This window comes from Puma concolor, chromosome A2 (genome assembly GCF_028749965.1).
Source record: "Puma concolor isolate L17-30 chromosome A2, mPumCon1.1.hap2, whole genome shotgun sequence".
NCBI classification, from domain to species: domain Eukaryota; kingdom Metazoa; phylum Chordata; class Mammalia; order Carnivora; family Felidae; genus Puma; species Puma concolor.
Window position 1 is genome coordinate 61565339 of NC_141668.1, and position 19108 is coordinate 61584446.

The 19108-nt window shown below is 36.3% G+C and overlaps 2 protein-coding genes across 6 annotated transcripts in view; both read left to right on the forward strand.

Annotated features, from left to right (window-relative positions):
- MEOX2 (mesenchyme homeobox 2) overlaps positions 1–2243 on the forward strand; it is a 67020-nt gene extending 64777 nt beyond the window's left edge. Inside the window, exon 3 of the mRNA XM_025929904.2 lies at positions 715–2243. Within this exon, the coding sequence (XP_025785689.1) occupies positions 715–939 (225 nt within the window). The 3' untranslated portion in view covers positions 940–2243. The remainder of the gene's footprint in view (positions 1–714) is intronic.
- An 8018-nt stretch (positions 2244–10261) lies between these two features.
- AGMO (alkylglycerol monooxygenase) overlaps positions 10262–19108 on the forward strand; it is a 387303-nt gene continuing 378456 nt past the window's right edge. For 3 of the 5 annotated variants that reach the window (XM_086695020.1, XM_025929905.2, XM_086695042.1), the window contains exon 1: positions 10270–10860. Coding sequence is in view for 3 of the 5 variants with exons in the window: in XM_025929905.2 (XP_025785690.1) it covers positions 10792–10860 (69 nt within the window). In the remaining 2 variants the exon portion in view is untranslated. Of the gene's footprint in view, positions 10861–19108 lie in introns of all 5 variants that reach the window. The other 2 variants (XM_086695051.1, XM_086695018.1) reach the window with 2 other exon arrangements.

Below are 19108 nucleotides of genomic sequence, written 5' to 3' on the forward strand. Positions count from 1 at the left end.
TATATATATATATATATATAACTTTAATGTATCAGGCAAATTCAATTAAATTTTAGAAGGAAAACTTATGTCTACAAAGCTGATGTGAAATATACACGTGTATTTAGTTGTATGTATATATATATATAGAGAGAGAGAGAGAGAGAGAGAGTTCAAAATATGATATATAGTTTATAAGATGAACTCACACCGGTGGTACGGTCACATACAGCTTTGTGAATGCAGTAGCGGGCTGCAGTGGCCCAGAATGGTCCTTTAAGATGTAGCTTCACCAGTAGCTCTCTGAGTATGTTTCAGATTGGTTCAGGAATTGGCAGCTGGATGTCAAATCAAAGGACTTGGGAAGAAAAAATGTTTGACCAAGAAAACTATTAAAATGTTGGCTGAGATTCATAGATACTCTTTATAAAGCCAAGTACCCTTGAGCAACCCAAAATGACAGTATTCTTTCCCATCTATTTTTTAATACTGTATGTCATAAAATACAAAATAGAGTACTTTGTGTGCATCTTCTGGAAGTTTAAATCACTATCATCAGTATGGGATCTGATTAAATTCAGTGCTGGTTTATTTTCATATTCAGTCCTTCACAGTGTCCTTGTCTAAGTCTTTGAGGAGTTATTTTTTCATTGACGGCAGAAAAGGAGGGGAAAAATCCCATTTCATTTTCTTTCTTGTTTTTCTTTCTTCTGTTTGTTCCTTTTCTTTGTTAAGGTGAAAGTCTGGTTCCAGAACAGGCGCATGAAATGGAAGAGAGTAAAAGGAGGGCAGCAAGGAGCTGCAGCTCGAGAAAAGGAACTGGTGAATGTCAAAAAGGGAACACTTCTCCCTTCCGAGCTCTCGGGGATTGGTGCAGCCACCCTCCAGCAAACAGGGGACTCTCTAGCAAATGAAGACAGCCACGACAGTGACCACAGCTCAGAGCATGCACACTTATGATACACATAGAGGATCAGCTCCATTCTCAGGAAAGAAATGTCGTGATGGCAAGCCTTACTCAAACATCGTTTACACAGAGAGATGACTATGACAGTGATTTTTAATTATTATTAAATTCAGGCATCTCCAGTCTGTTTTCATGATTTATAGAGGGTTTACACTAAGTGCCACTTACTAAAGATGCTTCCACAGTGAAGATGGAGGTGAACTTGCTTTGACTGTTCCAGATGTGTTGGTCGTGTGTGTGACAGTAAGTAGGTATGTTTGCTTTTGCTTGCACTGAAAATTAAATTGCTATCAAGAGCAAACTATGAGACCTTTTAATTCAAGATGCCTCCAGAGTGAAGATGCAGAAGACAAACTTGCTTTGAACATTCCAGATGTACAAGGTCATGTGTATGACAGTGGGCAGGTATTTGCTTTTGCTTGCACTGACACTTAAATTGCTATCGAGAACAAACCATGAAACATTTTATCCTGAATAGCCACAGTGCCTGAAATCATTCTTAAGTGGATAAAAAATGTATTTTAACTCTGTATATATTACCCTTAAGTCATTTTCCTGTCTTCACTAAGTTTAGCAACGCATTCATATTAGCTGATGAAAATAGGCACTTACGATGACAACCAGAACCAGCTTCCTGTCTGTTTATGCATTTTGTCATCCCAGAAACAATCAGCACGTGCTTACTTGTGTTCAAGTAGAGAAAAATACATTAGAGTCTGATAGGACATATTCTTGTACCACAGACAAAACAAATCTTATGTTGCATTTTCTATCAACTGCTGCTAATACATTATTATAAAACTTACCTAGCTCCTCAATTCTTCCTATCTTATAGCTTGACAAAAAAAATTAGGATCATAGGCAAATCAGTTAACTTGCAGAAAGAGCTTTGTATGACAGACTTTGTCTGATTTTATTTCTTGAAAATGCTAGCTGTTGTATGATTTAATTAACAAGAAAAATATTTCCCTTGATTGGTGATGGTATTGGACAAGTTGCAAAGCAAAATTGACTCCTCAAGTTGGTAGAAGATAAAATTCTGAATGTCTTCAAATTAGATTCAGTAAAAACATTATTTTTTCATATATGATGTATTCATGCAGAACAACAATCTTTGTATTTTGTAAAAAAAAAAAAAAAAAAAGTGTTTAATAAATGACCCTTTGTAAATAATTTTGGTCTCCCTACTGTGATTTTCTAAATTGTTACAGGTTTTGATGTAAACACTTAAGAAAGTTCCAAATTCATCTGCATTGTATATATCCAGATGATCATAATAAATGAATCATCTACAGTTTCCTTTTGGTTTCTGAAATTGTTTATTATGAAAAAAACCAATCAATCCTGGAGTAATCAAAAAGCATATAAGAACACGTATTTATTAAGTCACTTTTCTGATTTGAAGAATATGCGAAATGGATTTTGTGTGTATTTTATGAAATTGAAGATAAAGGAAGGAGAAAAAGTAGTATTATTCACTGTTATGAGGTAAAGGGAACAGTCATACATTTTGAAACTTACATATAATAGATATGAATCCAATGATTGTTTCTATGTCAAAATATCCAGAGTTTTTGATATGAAAATAAGCTAGGGGCGCCTGGGTGGCGCAGTCGGTTAAGCGTCCGACTTCAGCCAGGTCACGATCTCGCGGTCCGTGAGTTCGAGCCCCGCGTCGGGCTCTGGGCTGATGGCTCAGAGCCTGGAGCCTGTTTCCGATTCTGTGTCTCCCTCTCTCTCTGCCCCTCGCCCGTTCATGCTCTGTCTCTCTCTGTCCCAAAAATAAATAAAAAACGTTGAAAAAAAAAAAAAAAAAAAAGAAAATAAGCTAAATATGCTAATCCAAATTCTTATGGACATTACCAATGTAAGAATATTTAGGATTATATTAATGTATTTTGTTTCATGCATGATAAACATACATTGGATACCTAAGTTTTACTGATAACTTTATAATACTGTTTTTCATTTGTTCTATATTGTAACATAAAATATTTGGAAATCTCCAGTAACTCCTCCTCCCCACTAATTAATTGAAAATAGAAATAGAGAAACGTCATCAGTAAAAATTTCCAAAACTTTATTTAATTTTATTTTCTTTAGAATGGTGAGACTGACAAAATAGATTTGATTAATCTCAATTTACTTAGTCTAGCATGGTATGTATAAAGTACTGAAGAAATTTAAAAACAGACTGTTGGCATCAAATTTTTCCCTTTGTGTAATAAATGTAATCACCGCAGTTAGCAGTATTTCTGAATTAACTTTGGGGGGAAAAGACCATTCAGATTGACACCTTCCAGGCATGAAGCAAACACTCTTCTATCAATCACTTGAGTCAATACAAAGTGTGTTTGTACTGATGACATCTACTTGGGTGGACTGACTTTCTTATTTTAAGATTTAAATTCAAAACATCTTGACAAATTGGAGAAGTGGGAAGATATAAATCGAATTGAGTTCAATAGGGACAAAGTGGAGATTAATTCATTTTGGCAGAAAAATAAGTTCCAGAAATAAGAGGAAAAGACTGCTTAGGAGTAGCTAGAGAACTAAAGGTTGTGGCCAAATAGAAAGATATAAGAATTATACTTTCGTGTGACAAATGAAGTAGGAAAAAGTGACTCTGAATATCTATGGCAATTAGGAAATGTGAGGCATTTGTATTGTGGACTCTTGGAGAGTTGAAAGCTATTCTAAAATGTATGAAATTTGACTCCAGAAACCATGAAGAATCACCAGGCGGGACAGACCACTGGCTGACCGAAAGGGGGCATCATTTTATTCATAATAATTTAAATGATCACCAGATAAGATGCTGGAACATGTTAGCACAATGACAACATATGGACAAATAAGCAAGCAGTCTAGATTAATTTTAATTAAAACTTGCTATCTTTTCGGAGTATTTTTGTATGCTTCTATCTTAAAAGTTGTACATAGGTTTGCTAGATAATACCTCAACATCATTCTAGAATTAAAATCTTCTGAGGAAATTTAAGATATTCTTATGTATTATCAAGTTTAAATACCCCAGAAATAGCAAAATCTGAAAGAACTCTACTTGTTTTTATTCTACATTGGGATCCTGGCTTGCCAGGGTATGTTTTCCCATAATGCCCATTACATGTAATTCTGTCTCAGAACTTGTAGCTCTGTGGAAATTTATAATAGCGTGAAAATACCTTTCTCTGAAAATAGTATAGAATCATGGTTAGAGCAATTTTTCCAGCAGGATTCAGAGAGATGAACACTACAAATTTTTTCCAAAAGCTGATCCACAAATTTTTAACTCATTATTGAATGACCCCAATTACCCCTTACTTCCCATATTTATCTAGGGTTGTCAGTCTATATTTTCCTTTTCAGAGACCTAAGACCTGAGTTTCCTTTCCTTTTTTTTTAAGAACTAAATGCTCTTAAAATAACCCCAACCACAGTTTTAATACACTCCTGAGTGATTACATAAAATAAATGTTGTAATTACTTGTAAAATTCAATAAAGGCTCTTCTTAGGATAATATGATGAGATTAAAGGGCAGACACAAAAATTAAATTATAAAAATAAAAATTTTATGTTTTTTTAAATTTAAAATTTTTTTTAAATTTACATCCAAGTTAGCATATAGTGCAACAATGATTTCAGGAATATATTCCAGTTATTCATCCCCTATGTATAATACCCAGTACTCATCCCAACAAGTGTCTACTTTAATGCCCCTTACCCATTTAACCCATCCCCCTCACACAACCCCTCTAGCAACCCTCTGTTTGCTCTCATATTTAAGAGTCTCTTCTGTTTTGTCCCCCTCCGTGTTTTTCTATTATTTTTGCTTCCCTTTTCTTAGGTTCATCTGTATTGTATCTTAAAGTCCTCATGTGAGTGAAGTCATATGTTATTTGTCTTTCTGTGACTGACTAATTTCACTTAGCATAATACCCTCCAGTTCGATCCACATAGTTGCAAATGGCAAGATTTCATTCTTTTTGATTGCCAAGTAATACTCCATTGTATATATTTACCTCTTCTTATCCATCCATCCATTGATGGACATTTGAGCTCTTTTCATACTTTGACTATTGTCAATAGCACTACTATAAACATTGGGGTACATGTGTCCCTTCGAAACAGCACACCTGTATCCCTTGGATAAATACCTATACTGAAGTTGCTGGATCATAGGGTAGTTCTATTTTTAATTTTTTGAGGAACCTCCATACTGTTTTCCAGAGTGGCTACTAGTTTGCATGCCCACCAGCAGTGCACAAGAGATCCTCTTTCTCCTCATCCTCGTGAACATCTGTTGTTGCCTGAGTTGTTAATGTTAGCCATTCTGATAGGTGTGAGGTGGTATCTCATTGTGGTTTGATTTGTATTTCCCTGATGATGAGTGATGTTGAGCATTTTCTCATGTGTCTGTTAGCCATTTTGATGTATGGTTTGGAGAAGTGTCTATTCATGTCTTTTGCCCATTTCTTCACTGGGTTATTTGCTTTTGGGGTGTTGAGTTTGATAAGTTCTTTCTAGGTTTTCAATACTAAACCTTTATCTGATAGGTCTTTAGAAGTATCTTTTCCCATTCCATTGGTTGACTTTTCGGTTAGCTGATTATTTCCTTGGTTGTGCAGAAGCTTTTTATTTTGATGAGGTCCCAATAGTTAATTTTTGCTTTGGGTTCCCTTGCCTCTGGAGACTTGTTGAGTAAGAAGTTGCTACAGCCAAAGTCAAAGAGGTTTTGGCCTGCTTTCTCCTCTAGGATTTTCATGCCTTCCTATCTTACATTTAGGTCTTATATCCATTTTGAGTTCATTTTTGTGTGTGGTGTAAGAAAGTGGTCCAGGTTCATTCTTCTGCATGTTGCTGTCCAGTTTTCCCAGCACCACTTGCTGAAGAGATTGTCTTTATTCCATTTGGATATTCTTTCCTGCTTTGTCAAAGATTAGTTGGCCATATGTTTGTGGGTCCATTTCTGGGTTCTCCATTCTGTTCTATCGATCTGGGTGTCTGTTTTTGTGCCAGTACCATACTGTCTTGATGATTACAGCTTAGTAATTCATCTTGAAATCCACGATTGTGATGCCTCCAGCATTGGTTTTCTTTTTCAGGATTGCTTTGGCTATTTGGGGTATTTTCTGGTTCCATACAAATTTTAGGATTGTTTGTTGTAGCTCTGTGAAGAATTCTGGTGTTATTTTGATAGGGAATGGATTAAATATGTAGATTTATTTGGGTAGTGTTGACATTTTAAAAATATTTTTTTCTTCCAATCCAGGAGCATGGAATATTTTTTTCCATTTTTTAATGTCTTCTTCCATTTCTTTCATAACTTTTCTATAATTTTCAGTGTATAGATTTTTCTCCTCTTTAGTTAGGTGTATTCCTAGGTTTATTTTATGGTTTTGGTGCAATTGTAAATGGGATCGATTCCTTGATTTCTCTTTCTGTTGCTTCATTATTGGTGTATAGGAATGAAACCGATCTCTGTGTATTGATTTTATATACTGCGACTTTGCTGAATTCATGAATCAGTTCTAGCAGCTCTTTGGTGGAATCTTTTGGGTTTTCCATATACAGTATCATGTCATCTGTGAAGAGTGAAAGTTTGACTTCCTTCCGGCTCATTTGGATGCTTTTTAGTCCTTTGTGTTGTCTGATTGATGAGGCTAAGACTTCCAAAACTATTGAATAACAGTGGTGAGAGTGTACATCACTGTCATGTTTCTGACCTCAGGGGAAAGCTCTCAGTTTTTCACCATTGAGGATGATATTGGCGGTGGGTCTTTATATATGGCTTTTATGATCTTGAGGTATTATCCTTCTATCCCTCCTGTCCTGAGGGTGTTTATAAAGAAAGGATGCTGTATTTTTTTCGAATGCTTTCTCTGCATCTATTGAGAGGATCATGTGTTTTTTGTCCTTTCTTTTATTGATGTAATGTATCACATTGATTGTTTTTGTGGATATTGAACCAGCCCTGCATCCCAGGTATAAATTCCACTTGGTCATGTTAAATAACTCTTTTTAAGTGTTACTGGATCCGGTTGGCTAGTATCTTGTTGAGGATTTTTGCATCCACGTTCATCAGGGAAATCAGTCTGTAGTTCTCCTTTTTAGTTGGGTCTTTGGTTTTGGAATTGAGGTAATTCTGGCTTCATAGAATGGTTTGGAAGTTTTCCTTTCATTTCTACTTTTAAAAACAGCTTCAAAAGAATACATGTTAACTCTTCTTTAAGTGTTTGGTAGAATTCCCTTGGAAAGACATCTGGCTCTGGACTCTTGATTTTTGGGAGATTATTGATTACTAATTATATTTATTTACCAATTATGGGTCTGTTCAAATTTTCTATTTCTTCTTGTTTTGGTTTTAGTAGTTTATGTGTTTCTAGGAGTTTGTCCATTTCTTCCAGATTGCCCATTTCATTGGCGTATAATTGCTCATAATATTATTCTCTTATTACTGTGTATTTCTGCTGTGTTGGTTGTGATCGCTCCTCTTTCATTCTTGATTTTATTTACTTGGGTCCTTCCCTTTTTCTTTTTGATCAAACTGGCTAGGGGTTTATCAATTTTGTTAATTCTTTCAAAGAACCAGCTCCTGGTTTTATTGATCTGTTGTACTGTTTTTTGTTTGTTTGTTTGCTTTGATTCAATTTCATTGATCTCTAATCTTTATTATTTCCTGTCCTCTGCTAGTTTTGGGTTTTATTTGCTTTACTTTTTACAGCTCTTTAAGGTGTAAGGTTAGGGTGTGTATCTGAGACCTTTCTTCCTTCTTTAGGAAGGCCTGGATTGCTATATACTTCTCTCTTATGACTGCCTTTGCTGCATCCCAGAGCAGCAATGTGGTGTTATCATTTTCATTGGCTTCCATGTACTTTTTAACTTCCTCTTTAACTTCTTGATTAGCCCATTCATTCTTTAGTAGGATGTTCTTTAGTCTCCAAATATTTGTTATGTATCCAATTTTTTTCTTGTGGTTGATTTTGAGTTTCATAGCATTGTGGTCTGAAAATATGCACCATATGATCTCAATTTTTTTGTACTTGTTGGGGGCTGATTTGTATCCTAGTATGTGATCTATTCTGGAGAACGTTCCATGTACACTATAGGAGAATGTGTATCCTGCTGCTTTAGGATGAAATGTTCTGAATATATGTGTTAAGTCCATCCTGTTCAGTGTGTCATTCAAAGCCATTGTTTCCTTGTTGATTTTCTGTTTAGATGATATTTCTGTTGCTGTAAGTGGGGTGTTGAAATCCCCTACTGTTATGCTAGTATTATCAATGAGTTTCTTTATGTTTATGATTAACTGACTTATATATTTGGGTGTTCTACATTTGAAGCATAAATGTTCACAATTGTTAGATTGTTTTGGTGAATAGACCCCTTAATTATGATATAATGCCCTTCTTCATCTCTTGCTACAGTCTTTATTTTAAAATCTAGATTATCCGATATAAGTATGGCTACTCTGGCTTTCTTTTGGCATCCATTAGCATAATAGATGGATCTTCATCCCCTTATTTACAATCTGAAGGTGTCTTTAGGTCTCAAATGGGTCTGTTGTAAACAGCATATAGATGGATTTTGTTTTCTTACCCATCTGTTGACCTATGTCTTGATTGGAGCATTTAGTCTATTGACATTTAGAGTGATCATTTCCAGTGAGTGCTGAAGGATATGAACTCATTGGCATTATATTGCCTATAGACTTTCTGGTGGTATTCTCTGGTCCTTTCTAGTCTTTGTTGCTTTTAGTCTTTCTGGTTTTGTTTGTTTGTTTGTTTTTGTTTTTGTTTCTGTTTTTGTTTTCTGCCTTCAAAGAGTCCCCCTTAAAATTTCTTTCAGGGCTCATTTAGTGGTCATGAACTCCTTTAGTTTTTGTTTGTATGGGAAACTTTTTATCTCTCCTTTTATTTTGAATGACAGACTTGCTGGATACAGAATTCTTGGCTGAATATTTTTCTGATTCAGCACACTGAATGTATCCTGCTGCTCCTTTCTGGCCTGCCAAATTTCTGTGGATAGGTTTGCTGTGAACCTGATCTGTCTTCTCTTGTAGGTTAGGGACTTTTTTCTCTTGCTGCTTTCATGATTCTTTCTTTGCCTGAGTATTTTGTGAATATGACTATGATATGCCTTGTTGATGGTCAGTTTTTGTTGAATCTGATGGGAGTCCTCTGTGCTTCCTGGATTTTGATGTCTGTGTCTTTCCCCAGGTTAGGAAAGTTTTCCACCATGATTTGCTCACAAAATCCTTCTATCCCTCTTTCTCTCTCTTCATCTTCTGGGACCCATATGTTGATGTTATTCCTTTGTAATGGTTCACTGAGTTCTCTAATTCTTACGTCATGCTCTTTTGACTTAGTCTACCTCTTTTAATTCTGCTTTATTATTCTTCATAAGTTTGTCCTCTATATCATTGTTTTGCTGTTCTGCTTCATCCTTCTTTGCTGCCATGGCATATATTTGAGATTGCAGCTCGGTCATAGCATTGTTAATTTCATCCTGACAAGATTTTACTTCTTTTATCTCTGCAGAAAGGGATTCTATGCTATTTTCAACTCAAGCTAGTATTCTTAATATCATGATTCTAAATTCTGGTTCAGACATCTTGCTTCTATCTGTGTTGATTGAGTCCTTGGCTGTCACTTCTTCCTGTTCTTTCCTTTTGGGGTTAATTCCTTCATTTCATCATTTTGAAGGAAGAAAAGGAACTAATAAAGTAAAAAAATAAATAAAATAAAAATTTAAAACAACACAAAAAAATAAAATAAATGATGCTGGAACCTTGGTGTGTTTTGGTCTGGTTGAAAAGAAAAGGGAAAGGGAAAGAAAAGAAAAGGGAAAAAAGGACAAAAAAAGGGAAACGTTTAAAAATTTGAAAAAATGATTATGGTAAGATAGAATAAAATGAAATGATGAAAGTAAAATAGAATTTTAAAATTAACAAAATAGTTAAAAATATAGTTAAAGATGAATAAAAATCTTTTTTTATAAAAACGGAAAATAAAAATAAATTTTTTCTCTTTCTGTATTCAAGAATAAGAAAAGAAAGAAAATTGAATAGATGGAGCAGCAAACAGTGAAATATGATTGAATTTATATCTGATTTCCCTTAGAAGTCAAACTATGAAGCACTTTATAGTCCATAAATTAATCAGGCAGAGAGACTTGTGTTCCTCAAGAGCAGGGCCCAGTTGGGCGGGGCTTAGTGTAATGTCTCTGTTCTCCACTAGATGGCGCTGCTTAGCTTACTGGGGTGGATTGTGGCGCGTGTAGGCGTGTGCGTGTACGCGTGGGACGGGAGAAAATGGCGTCACCCAGTCTCTAGTATCAGAAGTTTGTGCTTTCACCCCGACCAGCAATCAAGCACCCCTCCTTTGTCTCCGGCTTCCATCCACTCTCCGCTTCTACACTGTCAGTGACCAAGCTGTCAGGCTGCCCGGCAGCATCTCCTCCTGAGTTTTATCTCAGATGGGGCTGTGTTTCCCAATTCCTCACTTTTGAGGGACTGTGGCTTTGACCCGCTCAGACCCTCTGGGGGAGGGTCTCCCCAAGAAAAGGCCAGGTGCCCGCCTGCCCGCAGGTACATTTGTGAGACTGTGCTGCTGCGGATGCCCAGAGACTGCGCGCTGGTGTCAGCTCGCCCCAGAAAAAGTTTGCACAATCTTGTAGCAGCAGTTTTTCGGGGATTCTGGTAAATTGCAACACTTCTGGCACCAGGCTTCACCCTTAACGTCCTTGTTCCAGCGCCAGCGAATGTAGCCATTCTCCGGGGTTCACTGGGACCTTTGCTGTGAGGAGGCCACATAGCCTCCCAGCAGGGTATCCACCTCTCTCCATGTGGCCCAAGAAACCCTCGGACGCGCTATCTGCTGGGGATTCGTCCTTCCCACCAGAGCACCACCAGGTATAGAGCTGTGAAGTTTCAGACTCTGTGCTCCCCTGCTTATAGTAGCTTAACGGAATTTAAACCCTCTCCTTTCTCCCTTTTTTGTCCATTCCCTTGTGGCTGTTTCCACTCCTCTTTCTCTCCAGCTGCTTTCGGTGGGGGGTGCTTTTCCCATACTCTTTCCTCCTCCCCCGCCCCCGCTTCCACATCTCTGTCCTCTCTCCTCAGGTTAAAAATAAAATAGCTCCCTGCCCCACAGGGCTTCTCTCTCCTCCAGTTCACTTCTCTGCGCCGTGTACCTGCCAAGTTCTGTGCTTCATGTGCAGATCGTTGTGTTAATCCTCAGATCAGTTTTCTAGGCGTGCAAAATGGTTTGGTATTGATCTGGCTGCATTTCAGGGAGGAGAACAGCATTTCCATGCTGTTCAGCCATCTTGGCCCCTCCCTTTATGTTTTTAATGCTACTGGGTTCCTAACCTTTAAAAAATTACTAGCATAATTGTAATGACAAATGCTAATTTTCTTGTTAGGGAAGTTTAGAGGAAACTATGAAACTAAAAAAAATCAGTAACAAGACAGTAGACTATCAAGTTAGTGATTAGAAATATTTACTGTAATATGTTTTCACCTTGATTTCTAAATATACTTAGGCTGGTGATTTTTAAGAATATGTCATTTATTCCGTAACCTCTTTTCTAATAAAATGTCATTAAGATAAATAAGTTAAATATTGGAGTGAGTGATATTTAGATTACAATGCAGTGTTTATCAAACACAAATACTCAATTGGTATAGTTCTTTGAACCATTTGGGTGATACTGTAATTGTATTTTCTTGGAACCTCCTTTTGTTTTGTTTTCAGCAAAATGCAATCTATTTATAAAAGTTTATGGCTATTTAGAACTTAACATTTAGTTTGATATTCTAAACTTTTCGAATCTTAAGCACATTAGGAATCTGCAACATTGATCTGCAAAAAACTAAGAAAGGGTTTTAAGAGTGCGCTTTTTTGTTATGTTTTATATTCCCTACCTAAAGTTGAGCAGAATATTGAAGAACAGTCCTTCTCCATGGGTACTTCGTTTCTGCTTTCAGTTCTTGCAAAATAATGCTAGAGGTAGTAGACAAAGGAATAAAACAGCTCCAGAAAAAAATATTGCTACAGCAAACCCTGAAAACCTATAAAAAATGTGTTTTGGGACTTAAACATGGCTTTTCTTTAAGTGATTCTCTATTATCATATATTTTTTACAATATTCTTGACATTTAAAATGGTTAAATATTTTAAGGGTACATTTCAGAGGGCAAAGGTGTTTTCTTTTGTATCTCATTTTTCTCCTTAATAGCTAGGTTTTATTCAAATCCAGCTTGAAACCAGAGTCAAGAAACAATAAAGAAAAAATTGTTTTTTAAAGCTTATTTATTAATTTTGAGGGACAGAGAGACATGTATGCACGTGCTTGAGCAGGGGAGGCCCAGAGAACTAATCCTAAGAAGATTCCAGGTTTAGCACAGAGCCCCACATAGGGCCCCATATCACTACCATGAGATCATGACCTGAGCCAAAAGCAAGAATCAGACACTAAACTGACTGAGACACCCAGACCCCCCACCAGCCACCCAAAATTTTTCATTGCATCATATTGTATTCAACCAACTCAGTAAATCCCCATTTAATGTTTACTTTTATTAAGGATGGTTTCCAGAAAAAATTTCCAAAACCCAGTGTATTTGCAAATAGAAATTATTATCACATCCACTTCATACAAGGTGTGATACAGTGATTTGAGTATATAGTAATATCAAGCTTGGGCTGTACTGTATATTTCTGCCATTTATGAACAGAATTAACTACTATAAAAATGTTTTTGATTCAAATGAAAAAGAAATCACATGGTTTAGGAATAATTTGGTTATCATAAAGTTATTTAAACATATATTGTGTTTCTTCATATGTGTAAGTGATATTGATAGTTGAAAACATTAAATATTATTTTATTTTTTATATGTACTACAAATGTTATTTTTTTTAATTTATTACAAATGTTAATTTTGAAAATCTATCACTACTTGTCCAGTTTTTTTGATGCAACGTCACACTTACATTATACATTTAAAATCAAACTACTAATCCCTGTAAATTATTTGCATGGCTTTCTCTTTTTTTTTTTTTTTTTATTTATTTTTGAGAGACAGAGAGAGACAGACAGACCATTTCTGCCAGCAGAGTTTCAAGGTACTGTGGCAAAACCAGTAATGACTCTAATCATTTACACTCCATATTTGGATATTTATTTTGATCACCAGTTACGATTTTATTGCTGTTTCCTTAAAATTATATATATTTTAGAAGTTTGTTAGAGTATTACATGGAATTTTATTAGATTATATAGAAACTTTCCAGTAAGTCATTCTTTTAGAAATTTGAGTACACCTATCATTTTCTCTGTCATTCTTGCTAATCAATAATCCAATTATAAAATATATTTTTAAAGTGACTTTTAAAGAAGTTCAAATAATTTTGATTAACATGTTCAAAGTTAAAGAAAGTTCATCTGCAATTAAAAAAATAATAATTTCATGAACAAAGCCATATGAAACAGTGACTCTTTGTCAAACAGCATTTGACGTTCTAGGTGGTTCCCTAGGCAGGGGCACAGAAGAACTGGTCTTGTATTGAAGCTACTTAAACCATGTAGGGAAACCTGACTCATGAAAACAGCTGTCCTTGTTTCCATTCTTCTGCTGTAATTCATTAATTAATTGATTAATCTGCTGGAATTGATTAATTCTCCACACTGCAGCCAAAGTCATTCTTTTAAAATGCAAATCAGATTAATAAGTGTTTCATGGTGACTTTGCAAATGTAAAATTTCAACTGAAAGCTGTAGTCCATAATGAAACACTTGTAGACATTTTTAAAAAGCAAATCATATCATGTCCCTCCTTTACACAAAACACTCCAGGGGCTGAGAATAAACACTAAAACCTTTACCTGGGCCTGAAGGTAGTCAGCTCTGACCACAAATTTGTGACTCACTTGTCTGCCAGCACTTCCTCTGCATGGCCTCAGCTCCAACCGGTCTTACTTCCTGCCTACCCTTGTCTACCCTGAGTACTCTTTCATTTCAGTCTTGCATTCCCTAGTTCCTTGCCTGGAATACTTTTCCATCACATATATCTTGAACTTATTCCCTCATCCCTTTTAGGTCTCTACTTCCTCCTAGACAATCCTTGATCTTCTTAAATAAAATGGCACCACTTGTCACATTCTACCCCTTTAAGTCATATTGTTTTTCCTGTTAGTTTTAGGTAAATATCTGTTTAGTTCCTCCCATTATTGATTTCAGCCTTCATGAGAGCAAGAACTTTGCTGTGTTCATTGCCATGTCTCTAGCATCTTAAACAGTCCCTAGAAGCTCCACCACCAGCCTATATCTTGGATTTTTATGAATTAGAAAACGTCACTTCTGCCTCAAATTATTAGAATGCCAACACCTGGTGATGATAATGATCATTGTAAAACAACATAGTAATTATGATGTGAATGTCATCCCCTGGAGTTGTGCAATGCATGATTTGCACAATTATAAACACTGATTCTGCTCTTGACATGTTGTTGTAATCAATAAATATTGAATTAATGCATGAATGAAATGACATGATCTTTTCAAAGAAATACCTGTAAATCTAAATTAGTTGTAAAATGTAGCTCTGGAACATATTTTTAATGGCCGTTATATGGGTGTCACAAGATAAAAAAAATTTGGTTACAGCCTTTGAAATTGCACTAAAAATATATCAAGTCGGATGAGACTAAATAGAAAAGTTAAGGAGAATAGCCTTTAACAGATGTTCACTTATGGTTTGAGAGAAAAGGGAAATTTTTCCTTTTGCTCAGATGTCAGTCTTGAAATTCTCACAATTTTTGCAGACAGTTTGGCTGGTTTCCAAACATTCATCGTTGCTTGTCTGGTATGAGGAATGCCATCTGTGCAGTATGGAAGTCCTTTTTCAAGAGTGGATTGCTAATTATGCTCTGGGCAGGTGCTGTTAAAGTAAAATCAGGTGTCAAGCTTACCATGGTCTAAAATGACTACATTTTGTTGAAAAAAAAAAAGGCATAATTATGTAAAATGGAATTTAAGCATGGCAGGTAAGCGTTCCATTTTTGGGGTGTTGCAAAGTTCAGATTGCACAGCAAAACTTTAAGATTTTCAAACTACTTCTATCAACAATGGAATAAAGCTTTACCTTAAGTCAGGGACATAGGCTACATCAAAGTTCTATATTTCCTACTAAAATATCTTCCCAATTATATTTTCTTTTCTGAAACGTCCATGAAGGAAGAACAGTGAGATGAAAAATGTAACCACCAATTCCAAAGTACATAAATTAATTTTTGCAAAATTAGGTTTAACTACTACTAAATGGAACCCATTCTATTATCAGAGTAAATAGACCTCATTAGAGTTGTTTAGCTCCCTCCAGAGTCAAACGACCAATTTATTTCCTTTATATCTTTACATATATATATCAATTCAAAGGAAGTATTGCAGGCCCTCATAGTTTTACCACTGATTTTTGATAACACTCATTTGATATGGTGCTAACTCATATAAAGCAAGATAGAAAAACTTCTCAATTTTTAAAGAGTATAGACATGTCTACTATAATAAAAAGTCTTCATTATCATTATAAGAATCTAGATTTGTTGTTGCTTATTGTGTGTGACTTACTGATATTTGCAATATAATTAATACATTATATTGTTTAAGCCTTACAGCAGCTCTTTTAGCTCTTTTAGTCCAGTATTGCCCTAGGCTACAGGTGAGATAATTGTGTTCAGTAAATGTAAGTGTCTTGTCTAAACTCACATGCCACTAACTGACAGAACCGGGGCTCATAAGCAAGTCTTTTGCACCCTAAAGCCTGTGTTTTAACTATTTCAAAAACAGCCTCTTCCCAAAACAAGTATATTAGGTAGAAGGATTTCCTTTATTAGCACATCTAATCTCAAAAGAAATGCAATTAGCATAGTAAAATATCATAATTTACATACTGCTTGGTCTCACTTAGTACTTCAGCCACAATAGTCAAGGCAAACGGAGCCACAAACAGGAAGTTTAAAACCTTCTTCTTCATCATGAATTTCATGGATCTGCTAAAGCCAAGGAACTAAATGCAAGAAGCTTATTCTTATACATTATTCAGTTGCTCAGTTAACTTGTTTCTCATCCCACAGTGGATTAGAATTATCAAATCAGACGTGCCAAGCACAGGGCTATGCATAGAACTGGAAGCTTAAATATCAAAGGACAATATGAAAAAATAATAAAAAGTAATTTGGAGCTGTTAAAAGATACACTGAGGCATATTAAGAATCATAGGGATTTGTTTGAGCAAGAAGTGATTCAAATGGGGCATTGCCCAACTGGAAGTAGTTAGGAGCACTCCACTTACAGGAGCTAGGGGGAGACATTTTTATAGAGAAAAGAAGGAAACAAAGGAAGGAAATCATTGAGTAGTTACAGATTAAAGCCTAGTTGGCTCTTTGTGAATGGATGGACTTAGCATTTTGATTTTGCAAACCCGGAGGCATTTATAGGCCTAGGTTTTTGTGTGCTTACTTATGCAGGCCACCATAGCATTAGAGCCCCATCAGTCTAATGGCCTCTAGATGTTTAATTAATTTAACATAGCTAATTGCCTTTGCATTAAAAAATCTGTATTATAGTATGATTTGGTTAAGAAGTGTTAAAAACAAGACTTAGGCCCCAAATGAAGTCACTTATGCTAAGCCTTCTGTCACCAAACTGAGACTTAATTACAGTTTCAGTTCTCTCAGAAATGAAATCTAAAACCAGTCAAGAAGGAATCGCCAGATGGGCCCAAGTTAGGTCATCTGCCTGATAGATCCCTGGCATCCCCTGAAGGAAAGTAATGTTGCAATAACCAACCTACTTTTCGTCCCCCTATCACTTTCTTGTTCCGGCTCCCTTCTGTCTATAAAAGTCTTTCTTTTTATATGGCTCCTCAGAGTTCTTTCCTATCTGCTTGATTGAATGTTGCCAAATTTGAGTTGAATTTTGATCACATAAACTCTTAAGTTTTTTAATGTGCTCTGCTTATTTTTTAATAGCTCCACAGTCAGAGGAGGGAACCTAAGGAGATCCCCTTGGGCTTCTAGGAACGGTGAGCAGCTAGACACAGGTAGCTGTTGGGCCCCTTGAACTTGATGCTTTTCTCTCAGCCTCAAGGTTGTGGGTAGGTCTCTCTCAGATCCTGCCTCTCCACATTTTGCATTATGTGCTTTCAGACTTCAAGTATTTCTTTTTTCTGGACTGGGTCCAGAAACTGGCCATAGTCAATCTGGGTTCCACTTAGAAACTGCCCCAGGTGTAGTGTCAAACTAAGTCCAACTTAAGCTGGAATTGAAGCCTCAGGTAAGTAAAATTTTGTCTTAAATTTTTGTTTTAACGAAGGTAATCTTGAATTAAGGTGTCCACAGCAGAGAACTTTTCACCTAGATATACTTATCCATTTATAAGGTACCCTTAGAGAAAAAGGGGTCTTAGCCAAGCACCCAGTATATAGAGTAGAGGGGAAATTGCTTTTCCTTCTCTACAGTTTTTAGTGACCAGGATGAGATCCACTGAGACACCCAACTTGCTCCAGAGCCTGCAGAGGGCATCCTGGGAAAACTGTAGAAGTCAGCAAACGATAAGAATTCTTGTCAAAGTCACTTCTCCCAAATCTCTGTCTGTGGTGCCAGGTCAAGAGAGAAAGAAAATTTTACATTGCTCCTTTCAGACTGGCAGCTAAAAAAACCATTTGTAAGAATTAGATCTTTGAATTGTGGCTTGTGCATTTTGCTTTCGGGAAACCCTTGGTTGTCAGTCCTTTCTCTGCCTTCTTGTTTGTCTCATTTGGTGTCCTAAGAGCTTGACTTACCTTGCTGCCTGATTAGCACATGTGGACTTGTGTGTGTGTAGGCAGATCACCCAACAGGGTAGTGGCACTCAAAATATAGCCAGAGAGGATTTTGGGTTGTACTCCATTGTGGCTAGGGTCCTACTAGCTGCTGTCACCTGGGGAGCAATTGTCTAAGTCAGTCTTTCTTTCTTTCTTTCTTTCTTTCTTTCTTTCTTTCTTTCTTTCTTTCTTTCTTTCTCTCTCTCTCTCTCTCTCTCTCTCTCTCTTTCTTTCTTTCTTTCTTTCTTTCTTGTGGTTATCTTTGGGAATGGCTCTGGATATTGGAAGCATCATTTGCACCTCTTTGGGGATGCCTCTTGTGTCTGTCAAATTTTTCAATACTGACAGGAATATTAGTGTTTGTCTCAGCCGAAACCTGACAAAATATTTGGAAGAATTTTTTAATGTGGCTCTATGGTCTGAAGTTGGCCAAATTGGAGCTGATATTCAGAAAATGATAGAAACTTTTTTTTTTCAGTTCTCCCCTAAACATCAATGAAACTATGCACACAGTGAAAAAAACAAAATATTTTGAAGCCTTTGTGGTGGGATTTACTAAAACAAAGACACAGAGTTCTAAATCCAGAATATAGGAGTCTTTTAATATCCATCTTAGTTGAAGGTCTTTTCCCTGAGATAAAAGCTTGCAGGTATTATGAAAGATCTGATTTTAGATGATAACAAAAGCCCTTCTTGGAGAAACCTGCATCCTTTCCTACCTCTGGTTTTTTTCCTACCTCCGGATGGTATTGCCAAAAGTAATTTGTAAAAATCTTTATTTCATTGGAATAAAGAAAGTAATTGAGAATACTCTTGGGGCGCCTTGGGTGGCTCAGTTGGTTAAGCATCCAACATCAGCTCAGGTTTGTGATCCATGATCTCGCAGTTTGTGAGTTCGAGTCTGCATTGGGCTCTGTGCTGATAGCTCAGAACCTGAAGCCTGCTTCAGATTCTGTGTCTCCCTCTCTCTGTTCTTCCCTCACTCATCTTTCTTTCTTTCTCTCTCTCTCCCTCTCCCTCTTTCTAAAAAAATAAACATTAGAAAATTAAAAAAAATACTCTCAGAAATGTAGAAACACTAAGCCAAATGGTTTTCAAGTTCACATGATCCAGGATTATCTTCAGTAAACAAATACTAGTTTAAGTTTGTTATTTTAATTAAAACAAGCATATTTTTAGAACCATCATTATTAAGGGACACTTGGATGGCTCAGTCAGTTGAGTGTCTCACTCTTGATTTTGGCTCAGGTCATGGTCTCACAGTTGTGAGATTGAGCCCTTAGTCAGGCTC